Raw genomic sequence first — 21,294 nt, 5'->3', positions numbered from 1 at the left:
AGCAAAATATTCCTTTAAACATTCCTTTAATTTATGAACATTTTTTTCTTGTTTGAATAAATTCTCATTCACCCTCCAGGATCTCCTGTCTTCTTTCTCAGCAAACAGTTCCATCCATACTGGACTATGGTCAGACAATGTCCTAGGAAAAATTTTTACATTCTTCACCCTGTTGTATAAGTCTGTTGTAATCAAAAAGAAATCAATTCTTGAAAGAGATTGGTGTCTATCTGAGAAGAAGGTAAAGTCCCTTTCTTCTTGATTACGTTCACGCCAATAGTCCCTCAATTCCCAATCTTCTTTCATGTCAAAGAAGGCTTTAGGTAGTTTAGCCTGTTTAAAAAAGGTAGAAGAGCCTTTTTTGTCCTTTTGTATGTCTAAGACACCATTCCAGTCTCCCATTAAAATCACAGATCTATAATCCAACAAAGTTATTTTCTGATGTAGCAACCTATAGAATTGCTCCTGTTGCTGGTTTGGTGCATACAACCCCACAATAAGAATTTTCTTGCCATATAAACCAAGTTCAAGCATAACATATCTTCCATGAGGATCTGATTCTAACAGGGTAGCAGATAAGTTCTGTTTAACATAAATTACCACACCCCCTTTTTTCCCAGGGGCGGGAGATACAAAATGAGATCCCAAACGAGGATTGTTTAAGTATTTTTGGTCTTTAGATATAATATGAGTTTCTTGCAAACAAATAACATCATTGTTGTGTTGTTTCAAATAATGGTAGATTTTTTTTCTCTTTTGAGGAATATTTAATCCATTAACATTCCAGGTCAGGAGCTTTGCCATCTCCCTTGGCCTTAAGCCTGGAGAAGATCCCCTCAAATTCTGCTACTGAAGAATATTTTGCAGAGCTTTTGGGTCTTGCTCCTCCCACCGGCACTGAAACAATTTGCTGAGTAGATTCTTTAATTTCTTTTTCTTTTTTCTGTTGTTCTTTTTCTTTACGTTTGTGTGCTGCACGGGTCATTCTCTGTTCTTTAACCTCTGCTTGAGACATCCATACCACCTGTCCAGCAGTCATCGCACCTGTATCTTCAGATTTCTGTTCCATCTCTTTATCACTCAGGACTTTGTGCATCATGGGCAAAGGTGAGCCTGCACCCAGGACCGTTTTATAAAATTCCTTAGCTTTAGCAACTGTATTAAGTCTATAACGTGTCCCCGCATGGCTCAAAACAATGCCCATCGGAATCTCCCATCTAAATGGCATTTGTCTTGCTTTAAGTTCATTTGCTAGAAAAGCAAAATCTTTTCTGCTTCTTAAAATTTTAGGTGGAATTTCCTTTAAAATAATAATATCTTGAGCAGCAATCTGGAATCTTTTATTGTAAAAAGTTTGCAGAATCTGATTTCGCAAGGACTTCTTAGCAAAATATATCACCACATCTCTAGGCAGATTCCTCTGTTTTGCAATCCAAGAATTAACTCTATAAATTCTTTCCACTTCCCCACGTAACTCATCTTTGTCTATATTCAAAATAACAGCCAAGTCATTAATCACCATTTCCATCAGATCTTGAGTTTTATCTTCTTTCAGGCCCCTTATTCTCAAAGCATATTCCATCTGTCTATACTGGAACATAAGAATATCATCTTGTGAAGTTTCCACTTTTTTCTCCATATCTTGGAATTTATAGTCCAAAAGTTCTACTGTTTCTTCAATTTCCTCCACTCTAGAGTCCAGCTTCACAACCACTGAGGCCACTCCAGATAAAGCTAGAAGTATATCATCCCTCAATATAGTATTATTCTGTTCTAAAAGCTCCTTCATCTCTTTCTTCATTTCTTCCTTGCTTTCAGATTTATTCTGTTCCAAAAGTTGCTTCATTTCCTCCCTAAACTGTGACACAGCACTTACCATTATTTCTTTAATGTCTTGTGCTGATGTGCCAGATGGGGGAGGTGAGGGTGGAGTAGTTTTAGGTTGCTGCACTGAGGGTATTATTTTAAGTTGTTGTTGCACAGTAGAGGTAGCAGGAGAAGAAGTTACCTTAGGAGCTGTAGTAGCTGGTTGTCGTTTTGAAGCCATTATCTTTCTTTCTTCATAAAAATACCAATAAAAAATAAATAGTCCAAAAGTTAAAAATAAGGTAAAATAGGATAAAATGGAATCAATTTAAAAGCTCCCAAAAGATAAAGAAAAACTTAAAAAGGAAAGCAGTATTAAACAACAGTTCAGCCAGTCCGTCTTTCAAAAGAAAAAAAAACTTTCAAAACGCCATTTTACTTTCACTCTCACTTTTCCGCCCGGGAAAAAAAAAAAAGGGAAAGCTCAAAAAATAAGAAAAAATCAACACATGCTAAATAAACTAAATAAACTAAAAAAAAATAAAATAAAACTAAACTATAAATAAAATCCTTTAAACAGTTCTGTCCGGTTTAAGATTACTCACGGTTACTTTAAATACGGAGATGGTAGCGGCGTTTCGCTTTGTTTCCAAAGAAACAAAGACAGCTGAGAGGCGGAGAAGGCAATGAACTCCGAGGGAGCACTCTTTCTACCCCCCTAAAATAAAAATCCAGGGAGGGTTAAGAGGTTCTACCTCTATTCATGCGATCTCTACCCCTTCCCTTCGCCCGGGAAGGGGATTGCGAGCCGCGGGCCAGCTGATGAACGCTATGCTCCGCGGATCTGACACCATCTCAGGAGGACGGCTACAAAGTAGCCGCCATTTCCACCGCTTTAACCACCGGAAGTCCTCGACCATATTATTTTATAGTAGCATTTGTATGTGTATGGTGGTAATCACTGGTGGGTGTGACCAAGGAATCAAATCTATCTCCATTTTACATATGTTCAATGCATGTAAGGCACAATAAAAAAGAGTGACATGTTGATCGCCCAGCTGTGTCTGCCATGTTATAGTCAATAACTATCACAGGGGATGGTCCTAGTTATATCAGGACACAAATTAAGGATGGGATCTATGCCCATTGGTAGCAAAGTTTTCTCCTTCAAAACTCTTAAGTGTGGAAGGAAGCTGTATCTTGCGTCTAGTATGGAATTCTTTTTTTTTGTGCACATACTTTCTTGCCTAACTGTAATACCTTTAAACAAATGTAAAGCATGCCACCTGTGCCACATTTGTTCATTTTCTGGGTGTGGATTCTAACATAGTCAGAAGAATATCGTCCTCACTCAGAAGGGATGGTAATTGGGGTCTATGATAATTCGCTGTGGCCAACTCGCCATGGCCAACCCGCCACAGTACAACTTGTTGCTGGACAAAAGTTACACTAATAACAAAGAAATGGTGGAAGAGAATTGTTATGTATTAACTAATCTTAATGTATTATGAAACTAACGAACCTCCAATTGTTTTGGAGGGAAGTTCAAGAATTCAAGTTTAGGTGGGAGCGAGCTAATGTTGTGATTGGCTGATGCTCTAGAGGCGGAAAGTATAAATTGCAGGCAATTTGCCGGTTTTAGACAGTTCTGTTCTGAGTTAATAAACACCGTTGTACCATGCTGGTCTAGTTATTGCCTACGAAACCCACTACACAATAAGAATCATTAAAGAAAGGATGCAAAAGGAGGGACAGAATAAAATGCAATTGACAAAAATTAAAATATTTTTTTATTTATTTTAAATAATTAAATAGAATTGTTAAATTGTTCCTCAGTGAGTTGTCCCATAGCAAGTTGGCCATAACAAGTTGGCTGTGGCAAGTTGTCCCATTCCCTGGTAGTGGTGGTGGTGGTGCCACCAGCAGCTTTGGGAGAACCACAAGTTTAGCAGATATTAAAACAAAAGAAACATTAAAGAAAAAGAATTCTATGGTGTGGAAGGGTCAGAAATAGTGTAGCAAAGACTGACTTTCCTTAAGAAGAATGGAACACTGAGTAAACCTTGAAGAATGCCAGGGGAAAATAGAAGACAAAGAATGGAAGTAGAATAGAATAGCATCTTGGATGGGGCAGCCTGGAATACTGTTGAAAGAATTACAAGTTTTGTTTTGATGCTTATCTCCTCCTCCTCTTCCTCCTCTCCTTCTCCTCCTCCTCCTCCTCCTCCTCCTCCTCCTCCTCACTATTATTTGCAGAAAAGGATTGTTCGCTGGAATAAAGATGAAGATGAAGAGAAAAGCAGACAAGGGGTTACTCATTGCAAACAAGGGAGCAACAGGTAAGCCTATCTAGTTTGAGATGATGTCATCTAATATCCAAATATTGCAGGGCAATTGCTTCCTTGAGACATCAGGTGTTCTGTGCATAATAAAGAGCATGATAACATGCTACCTTTGTCCAGGAAAACCTGAACTCTGAACTTAAGTCTCTTTTAAAGGGAAGATTTTTCAAGCATCAATAGAACAAGATCAATAGATTATTATTTTGTTTGTTTGTTTGTGAGTTACAAGGTTTGTGCCATTTTCCATGCTGATTCACTATTCTCTAGAGAAGGAGATTTGAAAACTCAGAGCCCTCAGTTATTAATTATTTATTTCCTTTTATTATTTTTATCAATAATTCAATTATCAAAACTGTACTCCTTCCTCCTGCTCCACATGACAACCCTGTGAGGTGGATTGGGCTGACAGAGAGTGACTGGCTTCAAGTCACCCAGCCGGCTTTCATGACTAAGGAAGGATTAGAACTCACAGCCTGGTGCCTCAACCACTAGACCAAATTGGTTCTCAGTTGAGACTCTTCTCAACCATTGAGAAGATCTGCTTAGAGCATTTCTCCAATGCAGAGAAATTTCTAGAGCAGGGGTCCCCAACCCCCGGTCTGTGGACCGGTACTAGGCCGTGGCATGCCAGCAACTGGTCCACACAAACAAACAAAGCCCCATCCCTGGGATGCAGGCAGCACACAAAACCACGCATTCTCCAGTCCATGGAAAAACCTTTCTCCACAGAACCGGTCCCTGGTTCCCAGAAGGTTGGGGACCTCTGTTCTAGAACATTTCTCTAGTGCAGAGATAGGGAACTATGGGCCCTTTATGACTCGTGGACTTCAACTCCCAGAATTCCTGAGTCATATGGCTGGCTCAGGAATTCTGGGAGTTGAAGTCCACAAGTCATAAAAGGGCCATAGTTTCCCAACCCCCTGCTCTAGTGGATTAGCAGAGTTTTAGATCAGAGGTGGACAAATATGTGACAGCTTGAGACTTTAATTAACATTTTTGAATGTCCAGGAACTACAATGATCAATATATGGATGCAAAATCCAGAAATCTTTAGATCTTTAAAGGGAAGGGAGAGAACAAAAGGGTTTGGCTTTTTCTTAGAATATTAAACCTATTTTAGGGCCTACATTATTGAGCATTGCTTACTCAAAATGGCAGGACATTTATAACTTTTAGCAGCTTTGATCAGAGAAGGTTCTCATAATTTGAAACAAATGAACTTTCTCAGCTACATACTGTTATAATGGATTATTGCTTTAAATTTCAAAAGTCCTCCCTACATTTATCTATCTGTGTTTCTTTTCTTTGGGGATTTGTGCTTTAGGGAGAGGAAGGAGAGAACTAATATACAGTTATAAATATAAACCAAAGCTAGCCATCAAGAGAACTGATTAACTTGTCCACAGAGATGTCATTAAGAAGCTTCCAATTTCCCTTTTAATTATGAGCAGATAAATAAGCAAAACGTCACACAGCACTTCATTATTAACCTTCTTAGGCAGGCATTTCAAACAAAGTAATGAAGTAGAATTCATATTATCAAAACAACATGAAGTTTATTTTCATGTATTGGATTAGAGTTCCAGTAAGGTAGTGGAACTTGCCATGGCCATGCTGGCTCAGGAATTCTGGGAGTTGAAGTCCACGAGTCATAAAAGAGCCAAGGTTGCCTACCCCTGCACTAAACCAATAATTGTAAGTCGAGAATTACCAAATAGAGGGCAGAATTTGCTCTCTACTACCACAAAATCCATGCATATAAATGTGTGTGTGTGTATATATATATATATATATATATATATATATATATATATATTTCTTCCACAGAGGAGCAGATACCTGAACATTTACAGCATGAGGTTGTGAGTGGTCAAGATGGTGAACTAGAAGATATGCTGAATGATGAAACTGACTCCATCTATAGCTCTGGAGTTTCAGCGTCTTGGAGTAAAAGGTATATAGGTCAAAAAAATCTCTTCCCTTGCTAAATACTCCTGTCTCTTGTTGATTTTCTAGCCAAAGACTGGAAGCCATGGAATTTGTCACTTTTCTCCATCATCTGGCATTAACCCTTAATAGGTTGAGAGTTGGAGTGCTTAAGTGTAAAACCAATATGCTTAAGTGGAAGCTCTTAGCTGATAATGACATGGAGGAGGAAGAGGAGGAGGAGGAGGAGGAGGAGGAGACAGAATCTATATGTCAACAAAATGTTGCCATCTGAAGACAAACTTGCATCAGATGAAAAAGTGGGAAGGAATAGATCAAGAATCTTGATTTAACCTTCAATCTTTTCTATAGAAAGCAAGTTGTTGACTTCGGTCAAATTGAATCCACCTTCTAGATCCGTGTGACATGAACAGCAGTATTTTTCATATATGTGAAACTGATAGTTATATTATATCACGTAAGAACTCTTGTCAGTTTGGCAAGCTGGCAACCTCAACATTCCCAGTGTTATATCCTGCTCTTTGGGCTGATAACAGTGTCTTTGTGGTTAATATTTAAACATAAAGCAAATTTTGAATAAGTGACGATAGCTGTGCAATTGCTACAAATTGAGTTCCAAAAAGGTGTTTTTCAGCACATATGGGCATGAACGCAGCACCTGCCTGCTTCCCTGGAAGCAGCTGCTTTAAGGAACGACAGAGACTATGTTTGTGTTCCCAGATTCCAACTTATTTCCAAACTATTGTCCAGTTCTACAGATGTCCTAGCACAGGGATCCCCAACCCCCAGCAGCAGCCTATGGCCTGCCAGGAACTGGGCTGCGCAAGTGAGCGAAGTCCCATCTGTGCATGTGCGGGATCCAGGCGGTATGCAAAACCACATAGCCCTGGTCCATGGAAAAAACACCCTCCACAGAAAGAGTTCCTGGAAAGGTTGGGGGCCGCTATCCTAGCAGAATATTGGGAAGACCCATCACCATTGTTATGGCCAATGAATGGGGAAGAATAGAACGTATTCCCATGTCAGCAAAGTATTCTCTTCAGAGTAACTGAGCAGACAGGGATGAACGTTACTCAAAGCTTCTGAGTAAGGCAGATAATTTATTCATTCATTCATCTGGATATCCAAGGCATATCTCAGGATACTAAAGAAAGGAAACCTACATTGATCGTGTGCTGTCCAATCAGTGTCAATTTTTAGCAACTACAAAGATAAATCTTTTCCAGGATAATTTGTCCTCAATATAGTCCTTCAAGGTCTCCAAGAGTGTACCAATTGCTACTATTATTTAGTCTATTCACCAGAAGTACAGATAAATGCATATATTCCCAACACACTCTTCCATTTCAGGAGAATCAACATTGCAGATAGTTCTTGACTTATGATCACAACTGGGCCCAAAATTTCCATTGTTAAGCAAGACTGTTGTTAAGTGAGTTACACCTCAGAACCAACCCACAGTCTATTACAGCCACATGGCATTACTGTGTGACACACCAGCCAACTAAAGCCTCCAAAACCTCTTAGGTAAACCAAAAGGCCCAGTAGACTAAGAATAAAAAGATAGGAGACATCTACAACATACTATGTAAGGATGATAACAGTTAGTCTGTAGGACAATCAGGCAGAAGACTATCAGAGCACACCCATGAACACCAACTAGTAGTTAGAAAACACCATGCAAACTCCTTAATCGCATAACACAGTGTTTCCCAAACTTGACAATTTTAAGGCATGTGGACTTCAACTCCCAAAATTCCACAGCCACCGTTGCTGGCTGTGGAATTCTGGGAGTTGAAGTCCTCATGCCTTAAAATTGTCAAGTTTGGGAAACACTGGCATAACACATGGACAGACTCAGTTGTCTTCAGCTGTGAAATTGTGACCATCCTAGATCAGGCTAAATCCAAAAATACTAAGGAGTTCCAGAAGCTTGGCATACACCAAAATCAGCCATCAATAAACACATAAAAATAAACCATATTTTCACACTCCAAAGAGACAATAAAAAGCGAATAAGGAAACAAAAAGACCAGAGCACATTATCTCCAACAGCCAACACCAGATAAGCAGGGATTAATACCCAGCAACCAATCAAACAGAAAACAATACCCTAATCAAGGAATTACCAAGGAAAAAAATACACTCCCACCAACACTGGGAGCGCAAACTACTCTATTTAAACAGGTTGCAAATTCCACTCTGATGTTACTTAATTGGGTAATGAATTACCTGCATGCAAACAACCAAGTTCAGAGAGCACCAAAGCTGCAACCCTGGGATATATATATATATATATATTTACTTGGATGACATTCGTTCAGAATGTCCATGATATTTTCAAAAATTCATCTCTTTTCCATTATCCCATTCAATACTGTGCAAGTATGATACTTGCTGAATGCAAGTATCACTAATCTACTAATTCCTACTTTCATATATACCCACAATGGCATAGATGACACCAATTTATAATTTTTCAATATGCATTTTGGCTTTTCCATTCATAATTAAATCTGTGTTCTCAGTTGATGAGGGAGGGAGGGAGGGACGGTGGGAGGGAGAGAGGGAGGAAGGAGGGAAGGAGGGAAGGAAGGAAGGAAGGAAGGAAGGAAGGAAGGAAGGAAGGAAGGAAGGAAGGAAGGAAACATTATTCTAGTTTTCCATGAAGGTCTGATTTATAAAACACTTTAGCCTAGAATAGTATGTTATGCAAACTCAGTCACTGTAGATTTCACATATGACAATATATTAAACACTCATTCTAAGACAGTAAAAGGTTTGGGCTGCCTGGTTTTAAAAACAGAAATCCTTCTAGCATTTTGCTGCTAGAATGGATGCTACTGGGAAAAGACTAACAGAGTGCTCTATTGTTTGTCTTTCATATTAAATCATGTTGAGGATGATGGTGCCTTTAATACAGAATGTCATCTAGATGCACCATGTGTAGTAGTGATTGATTGCCATTTTCTCCAATGCTGATTAAAATTCTCCAACTGACTGAACATAGGACTTTTTGAATGCTGAAACCTGACATTATTATGAAATGATGGTTTCTCTCCAATGTTGTATAACATATGCAGCCATCAAACTTCATAATTGCTGGTATTATTTAATGCCCTGTACATCAGACTCCCAAGGGTTCAGGAAGAGATTGTTCCTAACTCTTTAGGGGATGAACTTGAAAACATAGTTTTGGCTTTGCCTTGGCATTTTGAATGAACTGAACATTATGCTTTTTGCTATACGCGAACCAAGCCAAATTTGGTTCTCCTAACAACCATTCTTAGAACAATATATGTGAATCAGGGCCATACATGCTTTAATTTTGAAACTTGGGTCATTGCCTATGTTCTAAGAGAATAACCTGCAATTTTAAGTAAGCCCTATGTCTAAATATGGAAATGGACAAATTAAATCATATTAGACTGGTTAACAATGTAAAATGTAGTTTCTGAAGACTGAGTCCTGTCATTATTTTCTGAAATGGAAACAGAGCCAAGCTGCAGTTGAAGATCCATGAATCGGAAATGAAAACCCAGAATTATCAGGTAAGTACAAAATGATGGCCAGTGTCTTTGGTCAAGGACCTGAACATCCTTTTCGATTTTGTAGGAGAAGGAATGACAGAATCTGGGGGGGGGTGTTGACCTGGACTTAGGGGACAGTATCAATTGTGAATATGTGCAGATGGCCCCGCTATGACCATGAATGCAAGGTCATAAAGGGACAGCAAAGGAAACACCCAATATCCTAACCCACCTGGGAACATATGGTGTCTTAGGGAAACGCCTAAACCACCCAAGAGGGAACATATGGTGTCATGGGGGAACACCCAAAAGGGAACATTTTTAGCTACTTCTGCTTTCTTCCTTCTTATGTACAGTGTGCCAGCCTTAAAGGGCAAAGTCTTTATCTTATGTGTGTCAGCTTTGCTGGGTGAATTGCTTATGTAATCAAAGAAAGTATAAAAATAAGGCTTTTCTGATATTTGGGGCTTTTTCTCTCTTTTAGAGAAGCCCGTCTTTGTTCAGCTGAGTAAAAACGTAAAGCTTGACGGCAACTTCTGCTTTCCTATATTTTTTTATCAAGCAAAACCTCAGAATCTGCACAGCAAGGGGAGCAAAAAAGAGGGATCGGCCTAGAATCCCTACGTAGCTACAAAGAAACTAAGCCTAAACCCCTTGAGTGCTGATGACCTTTATCTAATTCTGACCAGATACTGAGTGTTAGTTGAGAAGATTCCTGTGCATAGGCTTTCAGCAATAAAGCAGCCTAATTGAACCTTCACATGTGCACCTGGTCTTTCCCGCCTGACAGATTTTGAGTCAAATTTGCATTGCATTCTTGCAGATTGCCATAACCATCATCGAAGCACGGCAGCTCGTTGGAGAGAATATAGATCCGGTGGTGATTATAGAAATTGGGGATGAAAAGAAGCAGACTACAGTCAAAGAAGGAACCAATACACCATTTTATAATGAAGTATGTAAACTGAGCTGAGTGGTTAGAAAACACAGGTGTCCCAGCTGGTTTGCTTTTTTTGCTTTTTTTTTTTTTTTTTTAGTAAAATGAATAAGATGGTTAAAAGGCCAGCTGTGTCACCCGTTGAAGGGATGTTCCCCATTTGGGGGCATACATACCTATATTAGAGTGATATGGGGAAGAATACGTCTGTAAGTGAGTCTGGAATTATGGTTGTAAGTCACATCAGTCATTAAGCAGGTCACCATGTGACCATACTTGATTTTATGATTTTTTTTACAATGGTTGTTAAGCAAACACCTTGGTCATTAAGCAAAGACTGCAGTCATTAAGTGAATCTATTGTATACAATAGGCATTTTTGGGGCAGAAATTAGAATTAAAGACCAGTTTCCAGCAAAAAAGTCATATGTGATCATGGGAGATGGGGAGTGGCGCTCCAAACTTTAAATCTGGGTTGTATAAAGCCCTGGGGAGGTACACTGTAATTTTGAATGACACTAAGCAGCCGGTTATAAGTTGAGGACTACCTGCACATTCTAAGATATCTTGCAAATGAACATGTAGCTTAAGCATGCTATGAATGTTTGTTAGAGTTGCCTAATAGTTTCACTAAACTTTACTTCCCAGATTTTTTCCTTGAGGAGAAGGACTTATAATTTAATTTAGGGTTCAAGTGAAAAAAAAATCTGGAATCAGAAATCAATTCTGCAATTATTATGATTCAAAGCTGATAACAATAAAGGTTGTCTCTCAAATGGATGAGAAACACAGTGATGGAGAAGTTGGAATTATTTTTTCCTCTTATGTGATTCTCTCATGTTACCCTTTGCTGTAAAATTTAAAGATATGAGCTCTAAAGATACTCTTCTAAATTCTGTTATACTTATTGTTTTGGGGTTTTTTTCCCTTCTCAGTATTTTCTCTTTGATTTCATTGGGCCTCAAGTTCATCTGTTTGACAAAATTATCAACATCTCTGTAAGTATATATACATCTTGGGCAGGCAATTACTGTAATTTGTTGTTTGAAAACCTAAGGAACAAACTTGGTTGTGTAGGAGAGTGATGGCTTGTACTTGTAAAAATTAAAAACTGACTGGATTAATTTATGTTAATAAGTGGCTCATGCATTTTTAAAGACTGCCTCTTTAACTTTATTTCTAATTGGAACAATCTATTTTCTTCTCAGATCTATTTTCTGTTGGGTTCCTGTATTTTATATTGCACATTTAAATCAGCATTTAAATTTGGGCTGTCAAGGTCAGACCCACTTTATAGGAAATAAGACAATTTCACAGCCAACATCCAAAATTCATGTCTCTTTCTGACATGGACACTGTTGTAACTTTAATTTGTTTGCACAATCAAAGGGACTGGAGCTTTTAATGATTGATTGATTGATTTTACTGCACTGATAGAAAATATGAACAATCCAATTCCTTTTAGTGGTCCTTGTGTCATAGAATCAGGAGTGTCTGCAGGGTACAGTCAAAAAGCCACAATGATGAGATCAAAGCTCTGCCTGTTGTTGATGTAACAAATGGATGGCACTTTGATTGCACCAACACAGATATCACTGTGACTTTTTTGACCATGTCCTATCCTGCAGGCACTTCTGCACAGAATGTATTATGGCAATGGATTAAAATGATAAGAAAGGGTAAAATGCAGAGGAATATGCAGGATTAAAAGCACCTGCCAAAATAAAAGAAGAGCTGAATTATATTAGTTATGAACAAAATTCCCAAGTCTTCCAGTATTTTGTTATTTCTTCACATCTGTGAAATATGTTGCACCAAATTTGATATTTTAAAAAATGTTTGTATTTAAAGATATATACATTTGGATGGATAGTTCCCCAAACACCCTTTTATTTGGAGATATTTTATATAAGGTTTTTACAGTCATTTTTTCCAAAATAGAATGCAATTTATATATTAATTTTATGAATATTTGGATATTTGGACAGACTTTTTCCTAATTACTAATTGACCCTAATTGAATGGCATTGAGATTTAAAAAAAACAACAATTTCAACTGTTTTGTTTCTACAATTGCCTGGAAAATATGAAATTAGTTAAATTCAAATTCAGTTTATTTTCCGTCAACCCTATACTATAGAATGATTAACAGACAGGCCCAAGAATATTTATTCCAAGGGTAAATGATTGTTCTGGTTCTTCTGCCTTTGGAAAGTTCAAATGTCAGAGAAGGAACATTTCTGGAGTATAAATTTTCATATAATAAAAATGTTTATACTCCAGAAATGTAACTTCTGTGATTAAGATAGCATATTAGATAGATAAACAGATGATAGATAGATAGATAGATAGATAGATAGATAGATAGATAGATAGATAGATAGATAGATAGATAGATAGATAGATAACAGAGAGAAGGATAGGTAGGTGGACAAACATTTTACATGTCTTCCTTGGCAGGTTATGCATAACAAACTTATAAGGAGTGTATTGATTGGCTCCTTCAAAGTAGATTTGGGAACCGTTTACAACGAACCAGGTAAGCAAGCTATTTTCAGCAATTCCTCTTTTTATTAAACAGTTTTTTCTGCTTAATTTGTTGCACCTTGAGGCTAATTCACTTAACTTGCAATTAAAATAAAAAGCAAACTAAGCAATCCACTTCTGAATTGTGTAAATATTGCATATTCACTGCCCATATTGAATCATATATTAAGGTTTCCCCTGAGAGTGGACAAATTTGGATCACAACTTCTGCTGTGTTAGAAGTTTGAAAATTGGTAGCAACCTGATGTAAGAAAGGACAATATCCAAAGGCAGAATATTTGAATACATTACCATTAACCTAAAGGTGACCATAATCCTTCAGAAATAGAATTACAAAGATTGCTTTCATCGAGCTAGAGTTCATAACGAGATTTAATATTAATTCTTGACTTCTGGAGATGATATGTGAATTGAAAATATTTCTGTGAAAGTGGAGGCAATGACTGCAGTAAAGATCAAGGAACTGGTGAATACTGTACACTGCTTCGAATCTCTCCCGGATAATGGTAAACAGGAGATCGCCCACATGTGGTCCGGATGACTTCTCTTGGAGAGAAAGCCACAGGACAATGATTTTCCATGGGATTGAGTGCCGGAAGACAAAGGAGTTAGCCATCCCTCTTGCAACCGTGGCAGAGCCTTTTAAAAACACAAAATTCTCAAGTCTCACTTTCTAATTGCTTTTAGAAATTGCTTAATAACTATGTTAAAGCTATTAGTATTTATCTTCAAATCTGAATAATAGAAAGATTAATTATAAGATTAAGTACTTACAGAACTTGAAATAAACAGCGAAAGTCTAAATAAAATTTTGATGCAAGAAAGTTATAAATGGGCTAAAAATCCAGATAAATTTGGAACATTGACTTTACTGATAAGATTTTATATTTAAAAATAAATAGCTTCTGATGGGAAACAGACTTCTTGTGGCTGTGTTAGATTAATTATTTTATGATTTGTAGAAAGTAGACACTAAAGATTCTAAGCAGGAGCAAAAATCACAAGCCTGTTGTTGATGTCAATTAATGCTGGGGACTTATACAATGACCCAAAATGTTACAACTTCAGAAATGTTGAAAGAGATCGTTGAACAATGGAGTCGGAACTTAGTGACTACAATAGCAACACTATCAGCAATTAACCAGTGGAACAGCCTGCCTCCAGAAGCAGTAAATGCTCCAACACTGGAAGTTTTTAAGAAGAGACTGGACAGCCATTTGTCCGAAATGGTGTAAGGTTTCCTGCCCGAGCAGGGGGTTGGACTAGATGACCTCCAAGGTCCCTTCCAACTTTACTACTACTATACTACTACTACTACTACTATTATTATTATTATTATTATTATTATTATTATTATTATTATGTCTGGATATGGATAGACTATATCTAAAAGATGTTAGTTAAGGAATGACAAGACAGGGAAAGTACTGAAAGTGGAACTTGATGTGGAACAAATTTTATCCAAAAAATCAAAAAAAGTACTGAAAGTGGACTTTGCTTGTCACATGATGCCCGGACACTGCAACCGTCATAAATACCTACCAGTTGCCAAGTGTCTGAATGTTGATCACGTGACCATGGAGGTGGTGCAATGGTCATCACTTTTTTCAATGCCTTTGTAACTTCAAATGGTCCCTAAACAAATGATTGTAAGTCGAGATCTGTACAAGTAGTCCTCAATTTACAACACTTCATTTAGTGATCGTTCGAAGTTACAAGTGCAGAGAAAAAAAATGACTTATGACCATTTTTCACACTTACAATCATTGCAGCATCCCCATGGTCACATGATCAAAATTCAGACACTTGGCAACTGACTCATATATACGACAGTTGCAGTGTCCCAGATGCTTGTGAACACTTTTTGCGACCTTCTGACAAGCAAAGTCAATGGAGAAACTAGATTCACTTAACAACTGTGTTACTAACTTCACAACCGCAGTGATTCACTTAGTAACTGTGGCAAGAAAGGTCACAAAATGGGGCAAAAGACACTTATTAGCTGTCTCCCTTAGCAACAGAACTATTGGAGCTCAATAGTGGTCGTAAGCTGAGGGCTACTGTATTGCTATTAGCAGGGATCTCAAAACCTCTGCTGGGTGCTGTTCTCTTTGTATGTTTTCCCAGGTCATCAGTTCTGTGACAAATGGGCCGTTCTCACAAATCCAGCTGACATTCGAACAGGAGTCAAGGGTTATCTGAAATGTGATATCAGTGTGGCAGGGAAAGGAGATGTGATTCAAGCAACTCAGAAAGGCAGTGATGCCGAAGAGCAGATAGAGAAGTATAACATCACTTCCCTTCTTCTCTGGCTGGCCCTTGGGGGTCAATATAAATAATGGAAATCCTGCAGGAATAACATGGGGCTTAGTAATGCTTGACAAAGTCTATCACAGCTATGTCGGTTTGCTTTTGATTAAAAAGCACCTTGGGAAACAGCATTCTTAACTGCTGCAGAATTTCTTGGGATTTTATGGAGAGACGCTTTCTGATTTACTTTAGGTTTGAATGTAATAAATGCAATTGAGATTCCATTAAACTACTGAATTAATGTCACTGGATCGTTCTTTGCCTAGTTAATAATTTCTTCTTACCTCCAGAGTTCCCCAATCAGCACTGTGCAGTCCACACATCTTAAAGTTGCCAAGGTTGAACAACACTGTGCTAAAGACACCATTTACAACAAGTCATGGTGGAGGGGCATTAATGAAATCAAAAAGCAAACCAGGGCCCTCTGTTCAAATTATGACCATAACTTGAAAGAGTTTAAATTCCTTTCAATGCAAATGCATTCTGGCTCTCATGCTGGCTGTTTAAATTTAAATTTAAAATATCAGTCTGAATACCTCCAATCTAGCCAGGAATGATCAATAATATCTCAGAACGGGACTGAAAATGAAATGCATTATACATACTTGAGTGTCTTTATTTGCAGAGGTGGGAAACTGTTCAAAATTGACAAATTTGGGTGCCAAATTTGGACAGCTTTGGGCTGCAGCCAAGGGTTTGTTAAGCATTGAGTTGCTTTGATGTTTGCAACCATTTCTGTGGAATTTCTTCGCTGGGTTTTCTTCAGAGGTTTGCTCATCTGTTCCTTTTCTTTTCTTCCATTCCCCCCCCCCCCCGCCTTCCCTTTCAGAAACCTCTTGATTCCGAAGGGATTTCCATCAGAAAGACCTTGGGCTCGATTTTACGTGAGAATCTACAAAGCTGAGGAGCTTCCTAAAATGAACTCTAGCATCATGGCCAATGTCACAAAAGCTTTCATAGGCGATAGTAAGGACCTGGTGGATCCATTTGTGGTTGTCATGTTTGCTGGTCAAAGCGTAAGTGTCCACTGTAGGGGTTGCATTGCCTGTAGTCAATTGCTCTCCTACAACCTTTTTTTTTTGTCTTGTCTCCTAACAGCTAAAAAATGCATAACATTTTAACTTAGCTGTCATGAATTTTGAGTGAGCAGAGTTATGTTAGCAATCTCAGCAATTTATGCCTTTGTTGTTCAATGCTTGGATACTGCTACAATCACAAGATGTTGGGTGGTGCATAATAAAGGGAAAAACACAACATGGTCAGTTTCCCCTAGCACTTTTAAAATTTGAATTAATATCAATATTAATCAGCATAATAACCAATCATACTATAGGCTAGGTGTCTATTCAAAAGAGGCTGAATGATCATCAGTTAGAAATGCACTATTAGATCAGAGGTTGGCCATGGATGGCTTAGGAATTCTGGGAGTCATAAAAGGGCCATAGGTCCCCACTCCTGTACTAGATACTGCAGTGAACAAGGGGTTGGATTAGATGAACTTTAACATTTCATCTGATCTTCAGAATTTCTGGAATTACAGAAGGTTTGGGGCCAAATGTACCTCAATAGTGGCGGTGGGACTATCAATCCACCCTAAATATTCATACAGGATAGATAGAATCATGTGACTCCTGATACATCCTGATGCCTTACTGTATAGGGCTTTATTTGTAATAATCAGCATTTTGAATTGTGCCTAGAAGCCTCTTGGACACCACTTTAGCAGTCTCAGGATGGGTGTCATCTACTGTATCCTGTTCCAGTTCCAACTTTGACTTGTCTTCAAGGGCTGCTCCATCAAGAACACATTGCAGTAGTTTAAGCATGTGATGATGAAGGCATCCTCCTGACTGTCTCCCCCTCTTTCTTTTTCACTTTGCTTAATGAAAGTTTAGCAGGTAACTCCTGTGAACTTCATAGAAAACTAAGAGGTTTGCTTATACATTTTTTTCAGAATTCAGTTCTGTAGAAGGAGGAAGAACATTGCTATGGAGTGTATGGAGGGTTCTGCCAAAATGCCTCTCCTGTTTGTACAAAAGATTTTTGGGACTTACACTAGATTTCCTTTAGATTTCCTTTTTCGTCACTCCCAGTAGGATCCCATGTAGATTTCTGCCTAGCACTGGGGGCTACTGCTATTTCTCCTGAATATCAGAATCCAGAAGGAAGTTATATGTTATAGCAGGGGTCCTCTATGGCCCACTACTGGACTGTGGCCTATTTGGAACTGGGCTGCATGAGTGGAAGACCGGCAGACACATGTGCATGCAGCTCGACTTGTGTGAGCGAAGGTCTAATGCACGTGCATGCACAGGCCAACTTGCGCTATTTGAGCTGGGTACCTATGCACATGCCTCTGGCCTGCCACTCACACAAGTCAAGCTGCACATGTGTGTATGTGCGCCGCCTACTGCTCGCGCAGCCCAGTTTCCCTCCCCCCCCCAGTTGGGCCGCCAAGCCCTAAAGTTGGGGACCGCTGCCTATTGTTCCCAGCTGGGGGTAGAAAGGGCATTTGGTGTTGACCTTCTTCAACCATCCTCTTTTGTTTTAGGGGCGAACCACAGTGCAAAAAACCTGTGCTGATCCTGTGTGGCATGAACAGATTATCTTTAAAGAAATGTTTCCCCCATTGTGTCGGAGAGTCAAAATCCAAGTATGGGATGAAGGCAGCATGAATGATGTGGCTTTGGCAACTCATTTCATAGACATGAAGAAGATCTCAAATGAGCAGGATGGCGATAAAGGTAAAGAGACAAATACTTCTCTGGTTAAAAAAAAACAGGCTGTATAGGTGTCATGAAATTGTGGATGATCTTGGGGAATGAGGGGAAGAGATGGTGCTTAGGAAATAATCAGAGAAGAGAAGCAGAAGCCCCGAATGGTTTAACAGTTAGAGAAAGAAACTTAGGGTGGACCTACCATAATTGATCAAGCAGTTAAAAGTGACAGCAGGAAGTTGGTACATTCAGATTTCCAACATTCCATTAATAGAACCTTACAATAAAGCAGAATTAGCACACCTTTTGTGTTTCCTGAGCCATGGTGGCGCAGTAGTTAGAAGGCTGTTCCTATCTGGTTTATCTAATAAGGCTGACATTTATCCTTTTTTTTAGCTAATTCTATTTTATTATAATGCTACATTGACAGCATCTTGCAATGTACATTTCTCCCCCCCCCATCTCTTTTACAGCCTGAGAAACTAGGGAGGTCTCTTCCAAACTTCTTGCCATGCCTACTATCCGGGCTATGCTATCTCTTATCTCATCATTCCTTAGGCAGTGTTTCTTGTCCCATTCTTACAAGGTCTTTCCCACATACCATTACAAGAAGGGCATGTCATCAATCATACAGTGGCTTATATCTCTCCCTTCATCCTCCAGAATTGATGAAAGTTTGAAGAAATTGGTTTATTCCTCCAGTTGTGATATAAACCCAACACAGAGGAGTGACTGTCCCCTATCTATGCAGAGCCCATACTTATAGCATCTTGATTTTTGTCATCAACTTCATCTGGATATACGGTGATATACCTAGGCCAGGGGTAGGCAACCTTGGCTCTTTTATGACTTGTGGACTTCAACTCCCAGAATTCCTGAGCCAGCATGGCTGGCTCAGGAATTCTGGGAGTTGAGGTTCATGAGTCATAAAAAAGCCAACGTTGCCTACCCCTGACCTAGGCATAGTCAGATGTGATTACCTGGGAATTTCAGAATCTGTACCTCTTTTATTTGTATTTTTATCTAAGAAAGTGGAAGGGTGAGGGAGAGTCCATCAGAAAAAGGAGAGAGTTGGGAAGAAGACTATATATTGTAATTTCCCAGTGGAGCAAGAGATTTCAAGAGATTGAGGTTCTAGAACAGTGATGGCAAACTTTTTAGAGACCGAGTGCCCAAAAACTGGTCCCGCGTCTGCTCCACCCCTGCCCCACCCCTGCTCCGCCCCTCCATCCCCCGCCCCGCCTGCCTGCAGAGCCATTCGCTGCCTCCAGGGCTCGCTGCAGATCGCCCAGGCAGCCCAGCAGCGCTATGGCGGTCATGCCCTCTGCCCGCACCCTGCAGCATCAACTGTGCATGATGGGGTGTGAGGGCAGAGTCTTGTCTACGCTGCCTGGCTGCCATGTCCTTGGCTGTGCTGCTCTGCGTGGGCCACGCTTGGGGCGACTCTCCTTCGGGGGGGGCTGCTGGAGAGGAGGGGGTCACGGGGGGAGGCGAGGCTGGGGCAACAGCACGTGTGCCCACAGAGAGGGCTCTGAATGCCGCCTCTGGCACCCGTGCCATAGGTTCGCCACCACTGTTCTAGATGAAGTGCCATCTACAACATTCCTTTGATGTCTTACAGTGTTTTAGGAAACAATTCTTTTCTTGACATGTGGTGTGCATAGCAATTAAAAAATATATTATTTCTTCTTACAGGATAGATTGAATTGCCCAACCCACTCATACCTACACTTTTCCCCCGGAGGAAAAAAGATGGTACCCAAATATATGCACAATGCCTTTTCTGTTATTTTAGTTTACTACAGTACACATATCTAAAATTGTAAAAAAAAAAAAAAAAAAGATATCCAAAAACTTGATTTTCAGGCAGACTCCTTTTACTGGAACTTCTTTTCATGGAAATCAAGCTCTCTTGCTTTCCTAAACTGGGATTGGATAAGGCACAAATAAAGTACACACACCCCATTCATTTACAAGTCACTTATAATTCCCAGGCAAGACTTTAATTTACTTGTGTAGATTTACTAGCAAATAAGTACATCAATCTGTAAGACAGGCAGCAAACCACTGCAACGGCTCAAACGTTTATTTGGTATGCAACTAAACATGCCCGCTTGTGTTAGGCATCTTTGTTTTTCTCATGCTTCATTAGGCTTCTCTTTGTGGGACCTGTCTCCTTTTCCAGGTTTCCTGCCTACTTTTGGACCTGCTTGGATCAATCTTTATGGTTCACCCAGAAACCACAGCTTGATGGATGACTACCAGGAGCTCAATGAAGGCTATGGGGAAGGTGTCTCTTTTAGGGGACGTCTCCGAATTGAGCTTGCGGTGGAAATCCTCTCTGGTGCAGCCCAGGAATCAAAGTTCTCAAAGCTCATCAAGGATGTGAAACGGCCATCTAAGGACAAAGATTCTAAAAGTTCAAAAGGGACCGGAAAAGACAAAGGGGCAGAAGATGGCAAGTCATCTTCCTCTTCAGATAAAACAAATTCAACAGATGCGGAAGTGGAACCTTTTGACGTGCCCCCTGAGGTAAATAACTAAAATCTGGATCTGCTTTACTAGATGAATTCCAAGATGTAGGGCTGGCCTTATTTTAGATGACTCAGCTCCTACTGAAAGGTAGTTATCTTGGACATTTTTTCCAGAATTTTCCGTTTCCTCAACACACCATAGTTTCAGCAGGTTTGGGTTAGAGGTACTTTTGCATTTTGACCTCTTAAGGCTTTATTCCAAGGCGGGATAAGAAAATAACACAATCATATAACCCAAATCAGTAGTCAAAGCTATTCAGTGATAGTAAAGAATATAATAAGACAAAGAAAGACTTTATGACCCTTCTGGCAGGGAACCCCAAAGAGATGAGGTTACTTCAAAGCTAGCAAACATGGAGCATAGGCCCTGAACCATAACTAAGCACATTTGCTTCTCACTGGTGTCTTTTCACTGGATTTTACCAATGACAAGAGGATAGGTATTTGTCTTGGAATATGTTGCCTTCCTGTCAGGAATGAGCTCATTAAATTTGAGGAATCTTTATTTATATCAGGTGGTGATGACACCATATGAAAGTTAAAGATTATCTGTTTCTTGAGGTTATTTGGACTGAAGATGAGAAAGATCATCCTGCTGTACAAATCAGAACAAAGAAGTAGGCAA

General features: G+C 39.3%; 1 protein-coding gene across 4 annotated transcripts in view; it reads left to right on the top strand.

Annotated features, from left to right (window-relative positions):
• Window positions 1–21,294, top strand: part of FER1L6 (fer-1 like family member 6) — a 118,220-nt gene that overhangs the window by 33,482 nt on the left and 63,444 nt on the right. For all 4 annotated transcript variants that reach the window (XM_039359841.1, XM_039359839.1, XM_039359840.1 and 1 more), the window contains exons 2-11: window positions 4,063–4,145; window positions 5,976–6,102; window positions 9,592–9,646; window positions 10,449–10,580; window positions 11,497–11,559; window positions 13,022–13,100; window positions 15,236–15,392; window positions 16,248–16,434; window positions 17,970–18,162; window positions 20,321–20,667. In XM_039359841.1, the coding sequence (XP_039215775.1) occupies window positions 4,063–4,145; window positions 5,976–6,102; window positions 9,592–9,646; window positions 10,449–10,580; window positions 11,497–11,559; window positions 13,022–13,100; window positions 15,236–15,392; window positions 16,248–16,434; window positions 17,970–18,162; window positions 20,321–20,667 (1,423 nt within the window). The remainder of the gene's footprint in view (window positions 1–4,062; window positions 4,146–5,975; window positions 6,103–9,591; window positions 9,647–10,448; window positions 10,581–11,496; window positions 11,560–13,021; window positions 13,101–15,235; window positions 15,393–16,247; window positions 16,435–17,969; window positions 18,163–20,320; window positions 20,668–21,294) is intronic.

The sequence above is a fragment of the Crotalus tigris genome, unplaced genomic scaffold, assembly GCF_016545835.1.
Source record: "Crotalus tigris isolate CLP2741 ecotype Arizona unplaced genomic scaffold, ASM1654583v1 scf7180000019137.2069052, whole genome shotgun sequence".
Taxonomy (NCBI): Eukaryota; Metazoa; Chordata; class Lepidosauria; order Squamata; family Viperidae; genus Crotalus; species Crotalus tigris.
This window is presented reverse-complemented; position numbering and strand designations above follow the sequence as displayed.